General features: G+C 41.1%; 1 protein-coding gene across 1 annotated transcript; it reads left to right on the top strand.

Annotated features, from left to right (window-relative positions):
• The first annotated feature begins 4,913 nt into the window (after positions 1 to 4,913).
• On the top strand, positions 4,914 to 19,527 carry naa15b (N-alpha-acetyltransferase 15, NatA auxiliary subunit b). The gene is made up of 20 exons (XM_088373661.1): positions 4,914 to 5,120; positions 7,658 to 7,742; positions 7,849 to 7,953; positions 8,556 to 8,713; positions 8,862 to 8,996; positions 10,118 to 10,271; positions 10,507 to 10,626; positions 11,192 to 11,287; positions 11,440 to 11,546; positions 11,944 to 12,016; positions 12,613 to 12,782; positions 12,848 to 13,000; positions 13,359 to 13,487; positions 13,588 to 13,801; positions 14,378 to 14,571; positions 14,658 to 14,766; positions 14,877 to 14,975; positions 15,541 to 15,684; positions 16,482 to 16,579; positions 18,117 to 19,527. The coding sequence occupies exons 1-20, from the start codon at positions 5,067 to 5,069 to the stop codon at positions 18,312 to 18,314; spliced, it is 2,595 nt and encodes an 864-aa protein (XP_088229787.1). The 5' UTR covers positions 4,914 to 5,066; the 3' UTR covers positions 18,315 to 19,527.
• Positions 19,528 to 19,884: the final 357 nt, after the last annotated feature.

The following is a 19,884-nucleotide window of genomic DNA, read 5'->3' as shown; positions in this document are numbered from 1 at the left end:
TCAACCACCGCTCACGGCCATGCGACCCTGAGGACGCCCGATCTAGGAAGCTTAGCAGGGTCGGGCCTGGTTAGTACTTGGATGGGAGACCGACTGGGAATACCAGGTGCAGTGAGGTTTTTTTTGTTTTTTGTTTTTTTTGCTCGTCAATCGTTAAAGCAAATTTTTATAACACCCATCACGTATGGCATTCGGAAACTGCCAGCCTAGTTTTAACTTCAACATTGACATTATAACCCGAGTTTCAAACCTATATTGCGTGGTGTCATCCATACCATTGTCGTTCCGTCTTTCACCGCTAGAGGCCAGACAATATACAATGAATAAAGAGGCTGGCTCCCTGTGAACTCAAAGCAGCAGTCATTATTTGTAAAAGAACCCAACACAACACGTTGCGCTTCCATGTAGGGTTTTTCCCCTTTTCATGACATTTACTTTGATACAGCAAAATGCAGGTCGCAATGAAAAATTCGTGCTACCACATAAAAAGCTGTCAAAAACTTTCTTCTTCTTTTTTGTCACTTTTTGAACTTCCGTGCGCAGGAAAAAAAAAATCTCGCGTTATTTTGGTCCGATCATGCAACCGCAACGCGCCGGACGCATTGTTGTAACAGCGCCGTCGCTGACCCAAATAGCAAAGATTCCAAAATTGGAGCTGACATCCAGGCTGGAGAGGCTTATTTTTCGGCATTTCCGTCCAACCGCGCAACTGCAGCGTGCCGGACGCATTATTGTGACTGCGCCGTCGCTGAAACTTCGAAAATATTCCAAAATTGGAGCTGACATCTGTGTTGTCCGTCTTATCACGAAGGGCGACGAGACTCGGTACAGGTCGGAAGTTGACCTTCTGACCACGTGGTGCAGGGACAACAACCTCCTGCTCAACGTCAACAAGACCAAGGAAATCGTTGTTGACTTCCGGAAGGGTCACACGAAACACCTGCCGCTGATCATCGACGGTGCTGTGGTGGAGAGGGTGAGCTGCACCAAGTTCCTGGGGGTGCACATCAGTGAGGACCTCTCCTGGTCCGCAAACACCTCGTCACTGGCAAAGAAAGCTCAGCGCCGCCTGTACTTTCTGCGGAAGCTCAGGCGTGCATGTGCTCCTCAGGCAGTCCTGTCTACATTCTACCATGGCACCATTGAGAGCGTCCTCACCAGTTGCATCGCTGTCTGGGGTGGTAACTGCACTGAACAGAACTTGAAGGCCCTGCAGCGCATAGTGAATACGGCTGGTAAGATTATTGGTGCTTCGCTCCCCTCCCTGAAGGACATTTACACCTCCCATCTCGCCCGCAAGGCAACCTCGATTGCGAGAGATGTGAGTCACCCGGCTCACTCTTTGTTTGACCTTCTGCCCTCTGGGAAGATGTACAGGAGCCTGCGCTCCCGCACCACCGGACTCGCCAACAGCTTCTTTCTCCAGGCTGTTAGGACCCTGAACTCGCTACCCCCTTCTGCGTAGCGTGCGGCACTGTTGCACTATTTTCTGGAATGTCTGCTGTACGCGCACTTGCTCCTCTTATTTATTTATTTGTTGTGTTATTTATTCATTATTTATTCAGCACGCTGTTGTTATACTGTTTACTTGTTTGTCTGTTGTGGGCCATGTCTTGTCACCGTGGGATAGGGGGGAACGAGATTTCGGTTTCTTTGTGTGTCTTTGGCATGTGGAGAAATTGACAATAAAGCTGACTTTGACTTTGACTTTGACTTTATTCTTAAAAAATGCAGACGAAGCGGTAGGGGGTATTAACTGTCGTCTTTAATTGCTAACCGCCACGCCACCACCAGTAGTGGAGCTACCGAGCATGTGTAACATCACCTTTTGCATTATCAAACAACTTTTCTTAAGTGCAAATATCCCTGCAGCAGATAATAATCAGTGCAAACTTTACATCAAGACATGAACAACAATCAATTGTCTTTCTTTTTTTTTAACACTGGCAACAACCCAAAATTAACATGTCTCAATCAGCATCTTAGGTGAGGGGTCCCCGACCCCTGGTCCGCGGACTGGGACCGGTCCGTGGGTCACTTGGTACCGGGACACCAAGCCGCACAGGAAAAAAAAAATAATAATTAGCGACGATCAATTAATTCAGGTCAAGACGCTCGTCCCGGTCACGTGACATGTTTCCCCAGTCGAGCCCGCAAAGCTAACAAAAATGAGTAAGAATTTATTTTGGAAAAATATATATAAAAATTGGCGATTCTTTCCCAATTACATCCGTCGGTTCAGGTCAAGACGCTCATCTCGGTCACGTGACATGTCACCTCAGTCAAGCCCGCGAAGCAAGCAAATGTGAGCAAGAAACAGATGTTTGGAAAGCTTCTTCGGAAAGGGAAAAAAGCCCAATGAGGAGACGGAAGAAGAAGAGGCTACGACTTCTAAGAAAAGGAAAGCTGCATTTAAACGAACATTTCTGGAGTCGTACTTAAAATATGGATATATCGCCACAGGTGACTGAAGCGCCAAGCGCACTTGACATATGTGGCGACAGGCTAGCTAACGAGGCAATGAAGCCTCCAAAACTGCTCCGGCACATGGAGACCAAGCATCCTGCATTAACAAACAAACCTTAACCACTTCGGGTGTCATTGTCTCCGATTACGCCTAGACTGGACCGGCTCGTTTCCGAGAAACAAGCTCAGTGCTCCCACTGATTCAACGTAATTGTGAGCTTTATTTTTATGTCGTCTATACTTGTTTTTATGCCAGTCATATCATTTTATTTCATCGTATTTATATATTTATTATAAATGTATTATTTATTTATATAAATGGTATTATTTATTTATATAAAGGCCGGTCTGCGAAAATATTTCTGACACGTAACCGGTCCGTGGCGCAAAAAAGGTCGGGGACCACTGTTTTAAAAAATAAAGATATGAATAACAGAATAACAGGTGGAACATTTGACTTCCTCGACTATTTTGTTCTTTATCCTAGTTTGTCTAATTTATCATTGAGCAAAACTTTTTTACAAAACTCAACAATTTGGGATTGTTTGAATGCCATTATCTTTGTCTTGTGTTATAATGTGTAAAAAAATAATAAAAGCTAATAACAATAAGAAAATTGTGAAAAAAGCACCTGATTTTAATCAAAAACGCCAAAACAGCCAGTTAAAGCAGACATATGATTAAATGGTCATGTGCTCGTTTGCAGCTGGACGATGGATTGAACAGTGCTGCTTCAGGTTTTCAGAACTTGATTTTTTTTTCTTGTTTTTATTGCATTCTCTAACCATGTTTTAAACTTCTCCACTCCTTTATTCCTGACCTGTCTGGTGAGTTCCCTGGTCTTACTCTTAATAATGCTTGTACACTGGTATTCCCTGACAAACCACTGAGGCCTTTTCATAGCAAGTGTATTTATTCTGAGCGTAAGTAAATTACATACAAGTGAACTCCATTTACTAATTAAGTGAACTTTGAAAGCAATTAATTGCACTGAATTGTAATTGGGGGTATTAGAGTAAAGGCTGAATACAAATGCATGCTGCACTTTTCAGATGTATATAAAATTTATATTTATTATTAAATATATGTATGTATATTTTAGGCAAACGCTGGAGGCAAAAGATCTCATCCTGCAGAGAATTGCAGCTGGCATCTCAGTGGACCCTCAGTGGTGAAACCAAACTAATGACAGCCACTATTTTCCTGTAGCCAAATGCTTCTGCACACAGGACATCAGCCCTCACTCCAGAAGCACTGTTATGAGTTATTTACAGAACGACAAATGATGTGTCGCCAAGAGGGGGTGATGAGTAAGGAGATCATTCTCTTTCTCCCTCCCTCTCTCGCAGGCTAATAAGGTGAGGAAATGTACTGTAGGTGGACCAAAGTGGAACGGCACATGCGGTTGCTGGGGGATGATGTGTGTTTGTGTGCGTGTGAGTGTGTGCGTGTGTGGTGTGTCAAGGTGATGAATGTGGTAGCAGGAGCCATTGTTGTGCTGTAGGAGTAGGAGGCCACCAGATAACAAAAAAGCAAGGCCCAAGATGTCGCCTACCATGAATAAAACAACACTTATGTCTCTCTCTCTTCTTTAATCTTCGTCTCCGAGACTCACCTGTTTAAAGTTGTCTCATTACAACTGGATGACTTTATCTTTTTGTTTCATTACTTATTAAACATGTATCTTTATGTCTCAGAGCCTAAGCGCTCCAATTGCCTATTTTAACCTGATTTATAAACGAATTTACATAATGTATAAATATTTGAATGGTTGGATCACTTCATACAGTCTATTGGTGGTGCAATGTTGACTTACTGGTACATGATCAGCATCAAATTTTGTCTCTGTGTGCGGCAATGTGATTTCATCTTTTTTGTCGAGATGACGCCATCTTGAGGTTGCAGGGTGAAACTGTGCAATTACAGTCTAAACCTGTACTGTAGAAAGGTTCATCGGTTTGAATTTAAAGGATTATTTAATTGGAATCTTCTTATACTCTTGCTCTTATATATACAATGCAATACAATGCATCTATATACAGTATATTTAACACGAAAAGAGACCACTATCCGTTATTGTATTTTATTCTGATTTTGTCCTTAATCAGTATATGTTTGAACATTTTTAACAATGAGATCATTAACACAATTTCTAATAAATGAATTATTTAACGGAAAAAAATGTCAAGCTTCCAAAAAAAAAAGTCTCTTGGATTTTCCCATTGATTGATGTTGTATCGGAATAAAAAAAAAAAAAGGCAAACATTAAGAAAACATGTCCATGTTCATTTTAGCTGTGCCTTCAGCACCAGACAATAAAAGATTCGCGTTTAAAATGTGTCTCAGAAAATAGCCCATGCCTCTTGCCGAGGTGGTCGAAGTACCCACAGCGGTCGCCGCCATTTTGAAGCTGTCAGGGTTCCGTTAGTGCGTCAGGGGAAACAGACAAAGGCAGAAAGCCGAGCAATCGAACTGGGGCGCCCCACGGGCAAGCAAGCCCGGCCCGTCCGTCACTCGACTCGTCTTGCCTGTTCGCGCTAGCATTAGCTAACGTTACATGTGCTGAGGTCGAGAGGGAACTGATCTCATTTGCTGCTACAATGCCGACAGTTACTTTACCACCAAAAGAGAATGCTCTCTTTAAGAGGATTTTGGTGAGTTGCTCTCTTGGAAGTGGCATAATGGTGAGCGGGAGTACTGGCGAGTTTACAGATCATAGCCACCGGTGGCACTCGGGTTGTTAGCACATGAGCTAGCAAAATGGACTCATTGAATGGCTTAGCTCCTCCGGCCGTGAACGTCGCTGTCACTTGTACGGAACCAAAATGGTTGGCCGTTGCTTTGTTGTGATGGTGGCCACCGATTAGTGGTCATTTCAGCAAAATGACCCAAATGCATGGATGAAGTACAAGCAACATCTAAGTGCTGTTGTGTAATAAGCATCACTAGTTTGGAAAGGACCCTTGGTCCAATAATGGCTAACGAGCTAAAAAAAAAAAAAAAGCTAAGAGTGTCTCGTGGTACGAGTGCAAGGGGACTTGGTGTTTTTTTTAAATTTTTTATGACTTGTTCGTTGGATGCTCATTGGCAACGTTTAATGTGTTTTCTTGGTTTGTTTTAGAAGCGAGGTGACTAGCTAACTTGTAGACATATTAACCGCTATAGAAAGTGACATTCGCGAGCAGCCTAGTGTTAGCTTATAGGCTAAGTAACTTAATTCAACAATATGGCTATTTGTCGCTTCTAATCTGTTTGCAAGGCTTTGCCCTTGTGGCTTATAGGTTTCCACACTAGTGTAGCTATCGGTTCAAGTGTGAGACCCGAGGGTTCCGTTTAGAGTGAGTTGAGTTATCTCCGGCATGATAGTGTCAGCAATTCCGTAGCACCTTCAGGCCTGCCTGCTGTACTTTGTCAGCTAGCAAGCTAACACCCATGCCCTCGCTTCGCTCCATGCTTCGAGCTGTGTTGTCGTTTGCGGAATGTACACGACTGTGCTCTGTTAAGTCGTAACAAATATGTCCTTGTACATTGGGTAGTCGATCTTAGTGGCATGTGCACATTGGCTAGTGGTTCTAGGGTTTCCTAATGTGGTTTGAGAGCTGGACTGCGTGCTGCTTAGGTTTGAACAGTCGCGACTCGGCACGTTCCAATTTGACGTCATCCCACAGTTCGGTTCACTATCATCAAGTAGCATACCCAGCCAATTTTGGCATTGTTTCCAAACAAACTGTTTGCAATTATTTGGCCATAACGGATTCCTGAGTGAAAAGAAAAAACTCTTTAATACGAACTGCACTTTGAATATTGGTAATTTTCTTTTAATGCAAGTACATTTTTGGTTTATGTTCACTGGGGAGTTTTGTATTTCTGAATGATTAATTCTTAATTGTAATTATCGTAGGTATTTCTTCCTATTGACAGAAGTGAGAAAAGTACTTACGCTCTGTACTTAGAAGTAATAACTTGATACTTGTGTAAAGAAAACCCCTCCAAAACAGTAAAAGTAGGCCTTTTCGTAATCCGTCTACTGCGCTCCGTGTCCGAAATACACTGTCACTTTAGCTTTCCCGAGAGGTCAGTGGTAGGTAGGCCATTGGGTTTGCAGCAATTCATAACTGAACATGAGTCGTACCAATACAGTGTGTACGTTTTCTTATGGCCGAGTAACTGCACAATAGATTAACATACTCCAGAGCAAAAAAGATAAACACACTTCGAACAAAAGATAAACGCACCACAGAACATTTACGATCAACATACAACTACTTACTTCATTTATACAAGATTTGCAAAAGTTGGCGCAACTCATTTTCTTAAAAAGAAATGAACCACATTCCAAAAACATTGGCAGATTGACCACTCCAAATTGTCCGGAGTGTGGGTGTGAATCTTTGTCTATGTGTGCCCGATGATTGGCTGGCGACCAGTTCAAGATGTACCCCACCAAGCGCCCCAAAGACTGCTGGGATAGGCTCCAGCACACTCGCTACGCCCCTGAGGATGTGTTTCGGCAGATGAATGAATGAAATGCTGAAGGAAATGTTATTCAAATCAAGGGGAGGTCTTGAGTGTTTCTTGGGGTTAACTATTCGCCTATTGGGTAGGTGATGGTAATTGTTGCACTTATTGATCAATCAATAGATGAATACTTCAACCCACGACACACATCGGGCCCCTCTCTCATTTGAATAATATTTCCATCTAAATTGCAGGACCAAGACTACCGAAATCACAAAAAAGAAAAAAAGTGCAAATAATAATGAATATAGAAAATGAAAAAATATATATATATATATATATATATGGAAATGAAAACACAAAAATATATGATACAAAATAAAAGTAAAATATAGAAATGTTTTAAAAATTAAAACCATCAAAATAAATGTGAAAATAAATACAAAATACACATTGAAGTTTTCTTTTGTTATAAAAGTAGATTTGTGTTTTTATTGGTATAAACAATATTAATATTTGTGTTTATTTTCACTTTTATTTTTTTATTTTTGCAGTTTTGGTCCTCCATGGACACAACAGTCATGTGTTGTGTTGGGGCATATCTACTAAGCATCTGTCTCAGTGTTTGTACAAAATTGTATTTCAGCAAGCTAACGGTCATCCGTCCTGTTTTTGCAAGGTCTGAAAAAAATTTTGAGCTCATGTGATGTCTTTTTCCTTGCCTTTTTCACAGCGATGTTATGAGCATAAGCAGTACAGAAATGGACTCAAGTTTTGCAAACAAATCCTGTCCAACCCCAAGTTTGCAGAGCATGGAGGTTTGTAGCCAAACTGCATGTGTGTATATATGGAGGCATACATAGAAATCGTCCTCTTTAAAGGCTGGAAGCTCTTGTTCAGCAAGCATCCTATTTTCCTTTTCAGAAACCCTAGCTATGAAAGGCTTGACCCTTAACTGCCTGGGCAAGAAGGAAGATGCTTATGACCTGGTGAGAAGAGGCCTGCGCAATGACCTCAAGAGTCACGTCTGTATCCTTAAATACTTTTCAAATGTAATTAATTTCTTCAAAGGTTGATGGTTTCATGGTCACTGAATCATTAAGTGTGTCAAATGAAGGCTCCTGTGGCAGTGGGCTTCACAGCAAGATGATTTGGGTCAGCAACAGGGTTAAAATTTCAACTTTATCCCCACTATGTAGAGCTGTGTCGAGAGTTTATGGAAAATGTTGAAAACTCCAACGGGGGGAAAAAAACATGTCAGCGTCCTGAAGGGCAAGGCGCGACCCATGTAATGAAATTAGCGATCACTTGACCTAAGATTATATTTTAAAAATGTACGTTGCGATAGAATATATTTGTTTGCAATTATTGAAATCATTTTTTTAAATCAATGAACATTGAATTAACAAATCATTCTAAACACTGTCCGTTTTGAAATGAGTGTGTTTACAAGATTCGGGTTTACAAGATTATATTTCCAATGTTATTAAATTATTTCCCCTTTTCTCAAGGACCTTGGCTGTTGCTTAAACATAGGTCTTCAAGCCAGCCCAGCTGCCAAATCATGGGGTGGGCAAACTTGTTTGTTGTGATATTTATTTCTATACTCCTTAACTCTGTGTACCTATCAGGCTGGCACGTATACGGTTTATTACAGCGCTCTGATAAAAAATATGATGAGGCCATCAAGTGTTACCGAAACGCGCTTAAGTGGGACAAAGACAACCTCCAGATCCTTCGAGATCTGTCGTTGCTGCAGATTCAGATGAGAGATCTGGAAGGTTATCGGGTAGGTATTTGGGCAAAAGCTTCAGTAGCTTCAGAAATTCCCACAGTGTAAGTTTTGTATTTACTTGAGTTTCTTCAAGTAACAAAACATCACACTGCTAGTTCTGCTGGCAAGTTAGTAAATCCTGTGTACTTCATTGTTCCTGTAGGAGACACGGTACCAGCTGTTGCAGCTGCGCCCCGCTCAGCGAGCTTCCTGGATTGGTTATGCCATTGCCTATCATCTCCTGGAAGACTATGAGATGGCAGCAAAGATCATTGAGGAGTTCAGGAAAACACAACAGGTTTGGCATCCTTTTATAAATACTCTCACTGTGTAGAGCTTAGTGGCTGTGTCAGCATGTCCTTTGCATCCATAGCACAATTGAGTCACGGTCACAGCTACGTGCACCAGGTTCAATACACACCTCTGGTCATCCCATTTATTGGCAAAGTAATTTTTGTTCAAGTTACTTCTCAACAGCGGGAAAATGGAGGGACACAAAAACTTGGATGCTTTAGTTGCTACAACAAATAAATGAATATAATCTGAGGCGTACTGTTACAGTAACTTCCATGAAATGGTGGGTGCCTCAAATGAACACTGCAGTGTGTTGCTAGATAGTCATAACGAAATTTAAAAAATTCTGTGACACCATCCTTTGAGCACGGTGGATGGACAGAATATAAAGGAGGCGGCAAAGAGCAAATTTCCTGTACTGCTAAGGGTATTCATTTGCAGTCAAAACCGTATTTTTGTTTGAATTATGTCACCCCGATACAAAGCGCCAAATTCCACTAGTAGCTACTTATTGATACCTAAAGTTTCCGCCCAAAACAATGATAGATAATTTATGAAAATAACCTTCATATCCCAATAGAGCAATCCCGCTTAAATTTGCATGAAATTCATGTTCTATTCTTCTAATTTCTTATGTTGAGTTCCTGATCATAAAGCTGGTATTGGCGCCGATATGATTTCTGGTATCAGTATTTGCCCATCCCTACTAACCTAAAACTAATTTGCTGGTCATTGTCAAGCTCGAAAGTATGTGACTGGCCTGGTGTGGTCCTTTAGTACAGTTATTGCAGAGGTTCTTTAATCTCCAAGTTAATCATTTGCTGTGTACCACGATTATTCACATTTCATCTTTTTGTCGGAGTTACAGTGCATCCTCATCCCTCAATGGGGATTCCTGTATGTTTGAGCTTCTTTTATCTGATAATTGAGTTTCAGGAATGAAAAACATCTTAGTTTTCTGTTTTATAAATTTGAAAAAAGCTGAAAATCCAAATATGCAAGTCAATCCGAGACTTTTGTGTTTTCTCCTACAACCCCCACATGCTCACCGTAAATTGTTCACCTTACTCAGCAGTATTTTTTTCTGCTTTCCTCTGTCTATCAAATTATGTGTTTTATTTGTAGACGTCTCCTGACAAAGTGGACTACGAGTATAGTGAGCTGCTGCTTTACCAGAACCAGGTGCTGAGAGAAGCGGGTCTTTACAAGGAGGCCTTGGAGCACTTGTCAAACTTTGAAAAGCAGATTTGTGACAAATTGGCAGTGGAAGAGACAAGGGGTGAGTCAAGTCTCTCAACGTCACAATGACTGGACAAGAGACAATTGTCCATCGAAAGCTTCAACATTGGAATGTCGACATTTTTGTTATAGTACATGGAGCTAGATATCTGTACTTATTAGTACTGGCTGTTTAATTACTAGCTACGTATGGTGTTTGTGATTTTTACTTTATAAATGTTTTATTTGGAATTTATACAGTTCCGGGCTCGGTTGAATATGTGTTTCTCTTTTAGGGGAGTTGCTATTAAAGTTGGAGCGTCTGGATGAGGCTACAGATGTCTACCATCGCATGCAAGAGAGGAACCCAGAGAATTGGTTATATTATCACGGCCTGGAGAAAGCTCTAAAACCAAGTAAGGTGTTTTTGCTGTTAGAATCGCCAACAATGAAGTAAATATAGAAACTATTTCAAGGTGCATTGTCAATGTGTTAAAGAGGAAGTCAAGTAATGATAAATTCTTCTATGCAGCCCCCATCAGTCTAAATGCAGTCTTCTGATTAATATTCTGTTTGTTGAATATTAGTTAGGCAGCAAAAGCCTCTAGTCATTATTCATGTCAAAGGGTGGCCATTTTGCCACTTGTTGTCGATTGAAAATGACATCAAAGCACTTAAGGGCTCAGCTTGCGAACGTCACGTTGCCAAACCCAACAAACAGGCTAGCCCTTATTGGTCGTTACATGAGCCTCTAGGCATTTTCATATCATTTTCAGTCGACAGCAAGTGTCAAAATGTCCACACCCTGAGAACAATAAAAAGGGGTTAGGTTAAATTTCGCCACCTAATTCATATTCCACAAACGCAATATTCATCCGAATGTCGTGTTTAGACTAATGGGTGCACATAGAACATATTATTGTAAAAGAAAAGTTTTGACTTGACTTCCGTTTAAATTTCCATATCTTCTTTTTTTTTTAGGCACTGTGGAGGAGAGATTTAAGGTCTATGAAGATGCCTGGGAGAAGTTTCCAAAAGGCCTCGTTCCTCGCCGGCTCCCCCTCAACTTTCTTACTGGTGTGGCCAATAATCACTCTTGTCCTAACAGACTAATAGTAACTCCACTTCTAACATGATGAGATGTATAAGAACAGGCTAGTAGATTTAGATACTTGTACATTTTATATCCCCCCTAACAATCTTCATCACACCACATCTTTATCCTGTAGGTGAGAAGTTCAAAGAGTGTCTTGACAGGTACCTGAGGATGAACTTCAGTAAAGGATGTCCACCTGTTTTCACCACCTTGAGATCTCTTTACAACGACAAAGAAAAGGTAACATCAATGGTTCAGTAATGACTGATATCAGTAGTTAAATAACAGATTTTTGTTCTGTGAATCATTAACCAGACAAAAGTTTTGACGCACTTGGAGAAAAGAAGGTCCTTTGGTTTCATTGAATTTGCTTAATTCAGGACATGTACCTCGATTGTGCATGATTAAAATGTGTTAAACTAACATTGATCAATTGACTGTATTTTAGGAAAAGGGTAGAAAATTGTCAGTTGGACACATTTTAACCACGTGCAGCTGAAAGTTCAGTACTTTTTTTTTTAATATATTAACTTTTGACTGGTAATGTAAATAACTGAAATTGCACTAAAGATAACAAAGCTAATTATTAATCTGTTTTTATTGGAAACTACAAGTCAGTTCATCTTTTTAATTGCAGGTGTCAATTATAGAAGAATTAGTGGTCGGATTTGAGACCTCATTAAAAAGCTCCCGACTGTTCAGCCAAAATGGTAAGAGCAAACACATGAGCGTATTTCAAATAGAGATGTGATGATAGGAATTGTTGATCTTTCAGGATGATAATCCACAGTTGCTAGTTCCTAATCAGAAAACGGCCACAATAGATATCAGCTGACGTCACGGGTACCGATACCACGAATTAAAGCTGGTATCGGCACACATACCTGGTAACGATATTTGTACTTGGCCATCCCTAATAACGTTATTTTTCATATACATTTAATCCTTTTAAAAGCACATTTTACCACATGCTGTTAACTGAAAAGGTCCCAATTTGCTGAAGGCTCAGGTAGCAACCAATCACGCCTCAGCTTGCGAATGTCACATGACCAAACCCAGAAAACAGGTGAGCTGTGATTGGCCATTAGCATGTGATGTCATTTTCAAATGAACGTGGGTAATTCAGGCCCTACTAGCCCCAACAGGCTGCAAACAGTCCTCGTACAAGAGGTGCTACTTTTGGAGTCGCGTGTCTCTTCCAATAATAAAATTGACGAAGGTCAATGGGCATTTTTTTATTTTTATTTTTTTATTGCTGTCTGCTGCTTAATTTTATGAATTTAACTGGTTTCTTGGCCTGTCGCAGATGATGGTAAAGAGGAGCCACCAACCACATTGCTTTGGGTGCAGTACTTCCTGGCTCAGCACTATGACATGGTTGGTCAACAGACATTGGCTCTGGAATACATCAACACAGCCATTGAGAGCACTCCAACCCTCATCGAACTCTTTGTTGTCAAAGCCAAGATTTACAAGGTAACCTTTGCTATAACACATATTTGCTTCTCATTTGCGGGTGTTGAATGTAGCTTCTTTGGCAGCATGCTGGGAACATTCGAGAGGCAGCACAGTGGATGGATGAAGCACAGGCTTTGGACACTGCTGACAGATTCATCAACTCAAAGTGTGCCAAGTACATGCTGAAGGCTGGCATGATCAAAGAGGCGGAGGAGATGTGCTCCAAGTTCACACGGGTGAGAGCGCATTCACAAGTAGATGCTGAAGGAAGCTTTCAGATGAGTCTATAAACAGATACACGTGGACAAAATTGTCGGTACCCCTCTGTTAATGAAAGAAAAATCCACAGTGGTCTATGCCTAATTCCTGGAATATTTGCTTTTATGTTACTAGTGCAATACAATACATTTTTAGTTACATGTATAGCACTTTCACAACTGTAAACTAAGATCTGTTTTGAAGTGGTGTCAAAGTAGAGATGATCAGTATACAGTAAATATACCATAAACATCTACATTGTCTGCATGTCTTGTTTCTTGTAGCTTGGACATTATAAATGAATGTCATTATTGTCTATGTTTGGTATTTGTCCAGGAGGGGGCATCAGCAGTGGAGAACCTGAATGAGATGCAGTGTATGTGGTTCCAGACAGAGTGTGCACTTGCCTACAAGGCTATGAACAAATATGGCGAGGCCCTCAAGAAGTGCCATGAAATTGAAAGGGTAGGTTTTGTTGAACAGGATGACTCCTTACAATTGTGTGTTTTATACAGATTGTATTCATTTCCACATCACATCAATTTGTCTGCCTGCGCTCCTCCAGCATTTTGTGGAGATCACGGACGACCAGTTTGATTTCCACACCTACTGCATGAGGAAGATGACGTTGCGCTCATATGTGGACCTGCTGAAACTTGAGGATGTACTTCGAATGCATCCCTTTTACTACAAGGCCGCCGTCACTGCCATTCAGATATACCTGAGCCTTCATGACAATCCTCTGACTGACGATAGCAAGGAGTTGCAGGCCGACACTGGTAATGAAAACTGCTTTTAGGTTAAATTTTATATAGATGCCATCCGTCACTATCTATCAGATGAGCCAAATCCACCACAAGTTTTAAGAAATCACAAGTTTTTGTTCATGCAAGACGCACTGGTTCATAAGCATATTACACATAAAAACATGAGAAAACAAAAAATGCCAACCATACTGTAGAATCAAAGTCGTGTGGAAGTGACACCAAGGAACCCTTAAACAAAGATAACTGCAGTAACAAAGGCTAGGTTCATACTGCAGGCAAATCTGGCCCAGATTGCATTCTTTGTCCTTATGCGACCAGTATCGAATTTTTTATGACAGTCTGAACGGTTTAACTGATCCCCACCCCACCAACCAAGTCCGACTCGGGCCACTTTCATATGTGATCCTTTTTCAATTTGACCGTAGTCTGAACAGACAATTCGCTTATACCCGACAAATTGAAGTAGCTCAGATAATGGCTACATGATATAGTATTTTTGCTTTTGCACGAAGATGTTATAAATCTTGGGGTGTCGCAATTTATTGTCGAAACTTTACGACCGTTACACATGTTGTTCATTTCCTACAGCTAACCTGTCGGACAAAGAGCTGAAGAAGCTCAGGAACAAGCAACGGAGAGCTCAGAAGAAGGCCCAGCTTGAGGAGGAAAAGAAGAATGCAGAAAAGGAGAAGCAGTTGAAGAATCAAAAAAAGAAGAAGGAGGATGACGATGAAGAAATTGGAGGCCCGAAAGAGGAGCTCATTCCGGACAAATTGGTCAAGGTTTGTTTAAAGTGATACAGTAGACGTTTCAGAAGGCTTAACAGGTCACAGTGATATTGACCTTTATGCTGACATTATCTATGCAGGTAGAAAATCCACTGGAAGAAGCTGTCAAGTTTCTGATACCTCTCAAAAACCTTGTCAAAGATAAAATTGACACACACCTACTGGCATTTGAAATTTACTTCAGAAAAGGTTTGTTATTTCACCTCAATGCAACAAGAAGGACTTTGTAGTTACTCTTGTGTATTCTGCCATTATTAAACTTGCTATTAAAACATGCTTTATGGGCATTATCTCTTCAGAAAAGTACCTGTTGATGCTCCAATCAGTGAAAAGGGCGTTAGCCATCGACCCAGACCACCCATGGCTACATCAGTGTCTAGTGCGCTTCTTTAAAGGAGGTAAAATCATCCATCCATCCATTATCTGTCAAGCAAAAAAGAATCTGGAGAATTTTTCTGCTCTTTATGTACTCGTGTTCTTTCACCTGGTTGTTTGTTTTATTTCCATCAAACCACACACACAGTAGTGTTCAGAATAATAGTAATACTGTGTGACTAGAAAGATTAATCCAGGTTTTGAGTATAATTTTATTTTTCCATGGGAAACAATGTACCCAGTAGAGTCAGTAGATTCTCACAAATCCAATAAGACCAGGCATTCATGCTATGCACACTCCTAAGGCTGTAAAATTGGGGGCTATTAGTCGGGAGAATCAGAAAAGGGGGCGTACACAATAATAGGAGTGTAGCATTCAGTCAGTCAGTTTCTCAAACAGGTGGGATTCTGGTGTCCCCGGTCTTTTTTCTAATAGCTCAATCTAACAGACTATATGTATACCTTGTTCTCCTTGTACACATAAAAAGTACTTTCCATCCTAGATATTTTTTTTTTATTCACAGAGCACTACCATTATTCTGAACACTACTGTACATCTTACACTCTGCCGCCTTCCCTTCTCCTCAGTTTCAGAGAGCAAAGAGCTGCCTGACGTGGTTCGGACAGTCTTGAAGCAAGAAGTCACCCGGCTGTTTGGCGACAGCAATGCCAAGAGCTTCAACCAGGCCTACCTCTCCAAACACTCCAACTCTGTACCACACCGATTGGCTGGTATGTTGCATGTACTGAGGAGAAGCAGTTCGGAAGATGAATGAATGAATAATTCAATATATATTAATAATGAATGAAGTGAATTTTATAATATATATATATATATATATATATATTATATATTATAAAATTCACTATATATTTCATACACAAAAGAGACAGAAATGTATACTAAAACACAAATATCAAACACTAAGGGCCATTGAAATGAATCTGGTAGTACAACTGGTTTTCAGGTCTCGTAGTACACTGTCAATGTGTACATTGTACTGTCGTTTAATGTCCAAAGCTGTTTACATCTGTGTGCCTCGAGCAGCACCGTAAACAAGTATGAGTTTGCTACAGCAAGAATTGCTGCAGTTACATTAACCTTCATACCTTGTTAACACAATGTTAGCGTAGCGTCCAGGTGTTGGGCATCTAAAGCACTTCTTGTCACCCAAAGAAAATCACAAAGCATTCTCTACCAGAGCACATGCACACTGCACAGACTCCATACAATACTTGAACAATCATGCAAACAACAAAAGCCACGTCACACCTCGCCCCACTCTCCAGACATGACCAAGCAACCAATGTTTCGTCCAGAAATCTCTTAATCATGCCTCAGACATTACATTAGTATAACAGACCATACGCAACACCCCACTCTTGGAATTAATGATTTTAAATTGTTATAGGGTTATCTCGTATAGTAGACATTTTTATGTTATACTTTTGTGTATGTTGACATATCTCACAGCAGTACACACGTGCACAAAATGAGCTGACAAAGTAACATCCTGTCCTTCTTGCAGCTGCTAAGATGATGGTGTACATGGACTCGTCGACATTGTCTAAAGCAGTTGAACTGGCCACCGCACTCGATGAGTCACTCAAAAACAGATCTATCCAGGTATGTTTGTTCATGAGGCAAGGCTCGAAATAAGGGGGTTTGCTTTGCAGTTTGTCAAAATTCACATTTTGCACTTCAAACATGTTGAGACACAAATCCGTGACGGGCGTTCACGTGGCAAATTGAAGAACTACCAAATGTTACGCAAAACTCTGAAAGATAAACTCGCCATGCACATGACACATTGTGATAATTTTCAATATTATTTATTTTGATCAAATTCATTAAAAAAATCAGTGTGGCTGCTGCTACGGAGGGCTTTAGTTTTGCCTCTGTTCTCTCAATATGGGATTCGGAGGTTAGGAAGCACAACAGCCCCAGTAAGCGACCAGGAAAGAGAGCCCCACTTGTGCCGCACACGAGCCTGCCTTTGTGCCAAACTGAAGCATAATACCACAACATACGTATGAATTGTCGATGGTCAATGTGTTGTGCAATTCCTACCAGTTCTTACGACTACAAGCTAGCTTCCTCATCAATGCACAAGCCACCAATCACACTTGATGTCATTGGCTCATCACAGCTATAGATAGTCGTCATTCAGGGCCCAAGGTAAACACAGCCAATGCAAGCCGGCCAGTTAAATGTAAAATAGTTTATCCAAATACACACTTATTCAATAGAATTTTCAGCAGGCTATTGTTGCCACTACTATTACTAATTACTGATATTAGATCGCTGCAGCCCTGTATTCGCCCTCCCCTTTTCATAAAATCCTTGCCTCAAGTCCCTGGCAAGTATGGTGGAGCCTCGGTTTTCGACCACAATCCCTTCCAGAAGGCTGTTCGAGAAGTGAATCGGTCGAATTCCGAACCATGTTTTCCCGTTACAAAAAATGGAAACAAATTTAATCCGTTACAAGCAAAAAAAAAAAAAAAAAAAAAAACGCCTTTTTTAAGCATTTTTTTCATTTGTGCATTTTTGTCCGATCGCGTAACTGCAGCGCACCGCCGAATGCGCAACCGTATCGCGTCGCCGACCGCGCAACTGCACCGCGCTGGTCGCATTATTTAGAAAATATTTTGAATGTCCTTATGTTTAAGTGGACCTCAGTGCGCAGGGAGCTTAATTTGGTCCGATCGCGCAACCGCAGCGCACCGGGCGCTCACTGTCGCATTGCTTCAAGACCGTCTTTGTGTTTTAGGATGGCTTTACTGCTCCCACTTGCTTCCTTTGGAGGCATGATTAGAGTTGATGCAATTCCCAGAGTAACGAGAATGTAATAACGAATAGAGTCAGTTGGCATGCGGGTCCTCTGGGCTCATCTCGTGAGGTTCGACAACCGAAATTTCGTCCAACATCCGAAGCCAAAAAATCTCGAATTTTTTGTTTGAATACCGATCTGTTCGAGAACCGGGACGTTCGAAAACCGAGGCTCCGCTGTATTGCTCTTCGAAATTAGACAGTTGCTCCATATATTACAGTAAGTCATTGCATAGCAAACTTGCTTCTCAAAGACCCAACAAGTTATTGCAGGGCTTAATGGAGTTCTGTGCTGATTTTGCAATTAACAATTGACGCTTTGTTTCTTATTCAGATCTGCACAGAGGTCCTGGAGAGTCTTCGGAGTGGCTCCCTGAGCGACTCAAAGGAGTGTGCCGATTCATATCGTGCAGTGTGTCACAAGCTTTACCCCTATACATTAGCTTTCATGCCGCCTGGATACGAGGAGAACACCAAGATTGCTAATGGAGATGTGTCCACAGAAACAGAAGAGCTAGCTAATGAGATGTGAGCATGACCAGACAAAGGGGGATGAGAAAAGGAATAGGGCCTTGCACAGAGCCTTGTGGTACGCCTGGCAGTAATTTTATAGAGCCAGACACACGGGAAGCGAAATAGATGTTTCGTTCTTTGGCTCAGCTTACATTGGGTCTGACCCGGCATGGCTTGGCTCTTTCCCATTTGCTGAAAATCAGGACTGTATGCGTGTGTGTGCGTGTGTGTATGTCATGGATGTGAATGAGTCTTGAGCATGTGTGCGGTTTTGTTTATTTGTGATAAAGGGGAGGAAGATAACAATGGCCATTTTACTTTTTTAATAGCGCAACCAACCACACTGAATATTAATTGGGAGGGGGAAAAAAGCAACAGTTATTGGCAAATGTTGGAGTGAAACTGACCTGACTGGTTTCTCTGAGATGACAACCACTGGAGTTTGACTCTGCCGCTTCCACAAGCCCATCGGTTGGTTCTTTTACAAGCAAAGCTAATTTAATAAATACTAAATGGGACACAGCTGTCACTTGGGAGCAATTGTGTGCTCAGTGAGTTTGACCCGAGTCAGCAGGAAGCTGAGCAGAGTTAATGAAGACTTGAAGTCGATGATAAGGACATCCATCAAGCACAGGTGAATTTGAATCTGCCGTAACAATCATTTGATCACCAGTGGGCAGTCCTTCTACACACCAGTGTGCAGCAGAGTGTGACAACGCGGCCTGGAAGAAGGCACTAGCTCCCCTTGTCGTTATAATATATGGTCTGTTACTACAGAGCGGCTCGTAGCATAGAATGAAAACTGCAAGGTTGTTTTGTCTGGTTCTGAATACACTGCTACTACTACTCGACATGCTCACACTTAGGAGAAAGTGATGGATCTAAGCAATATCATAGATGCCTCCTGTCCATCATTCAAGTATTGATTTCACAGAAGTGATTTCATCATACTTTTTTTTTACAGCTGCACTATAACTCATGCAGAAGGGTCTTCCATTGAAATCCGAATGACTCTTCACGTGGTCAGAATTCTTCATTGAAACCTGTTCTCTGGGGTCGAACATTAAAATGCAAAGATTTCAGCACCCAAAATTGGTTCACTTTTGTTTTGGTAATACCAGTTCCCTTATTTCTTGCCCTTCTCTAATTTGGGTTCTAATGTGAAAGATTAAATCTGAGATGGCAATGTAAAATATCTCTGGATTTTTGTATTAAAACCACACAAAAGTAAAGTGTTGGGATTTTTTTTCTTTTGGTTTTAAATTAATTGCATTGGTTGATGTAGTCCTACTGGTGGTATCCAAGTTCTCGGGTCACGCTCATCAAGTGCTCATCATCGTCAAAGAACATACTCTTCTAATAAAATGTGCCAACTTCGGTACAAATGACATTTTTATTATTACAAACAAACGATCATTATAACAGCCCGTATTGTCTGTCCTGTTTCTGTCTGTATGCATTGTCTTACATTAGCTGTTGTTACACAACAGAACATGTCAAACTTTCCTCCGTGCAAATGGCCCTTTGCATCATCACAGTGGGGCTGAAAGGTTGTTGTTTTTTGGGTGGGTGGAGCAACGCTCTACATG

Source organism: Syngnathus floridae, chromosome 4 (genome assembly GCF_059516105.1).
Source record: "Syngnathus floridae isolate MCC-2025c chromosome 4, RoL_Sflo_1.0, whole genome shotgun sequence".
NCBI lineage: Eukaryota > Metazoa > Chordata > Actinopteri > Syngnathiformes > Syngnathidae > Syngnathus > Syngnathus floridae.
The sequence above is the reverse complement of the archived record's forward strand: the minus strand, read 5'-3'. Positions and strand labels throughout refer to the sequence as shown.

What these genes read in the sequence shown, in the direction of transcription:
- naa15b (XM_088373661.1), top strand. Translation starts at nt 5,067, where the DNA reads ATGCCGACAGTTACTTTACCACCAAAAGAGAATGCTCTCTTTAAGAGG. An exon ending in GGAGAAAGCTCTAAAACCAA is followed by an intron (nt 10,627 to 11,191) that starts GTAAGGTGTTTT and finishes TTTTTTTTTTAG; the next exon opens with GCACTGTGGAGGAGAGATTT. An exon ending in CCGACTGTTCAGCCAAAATG is followed by an intron (nt 12,017 to 12,612) that starts GTAAGAGCAAAC and finishes GGCCTGTCGCAG; the next exon opens with ATGATGGTAAAGAGGAGCCA.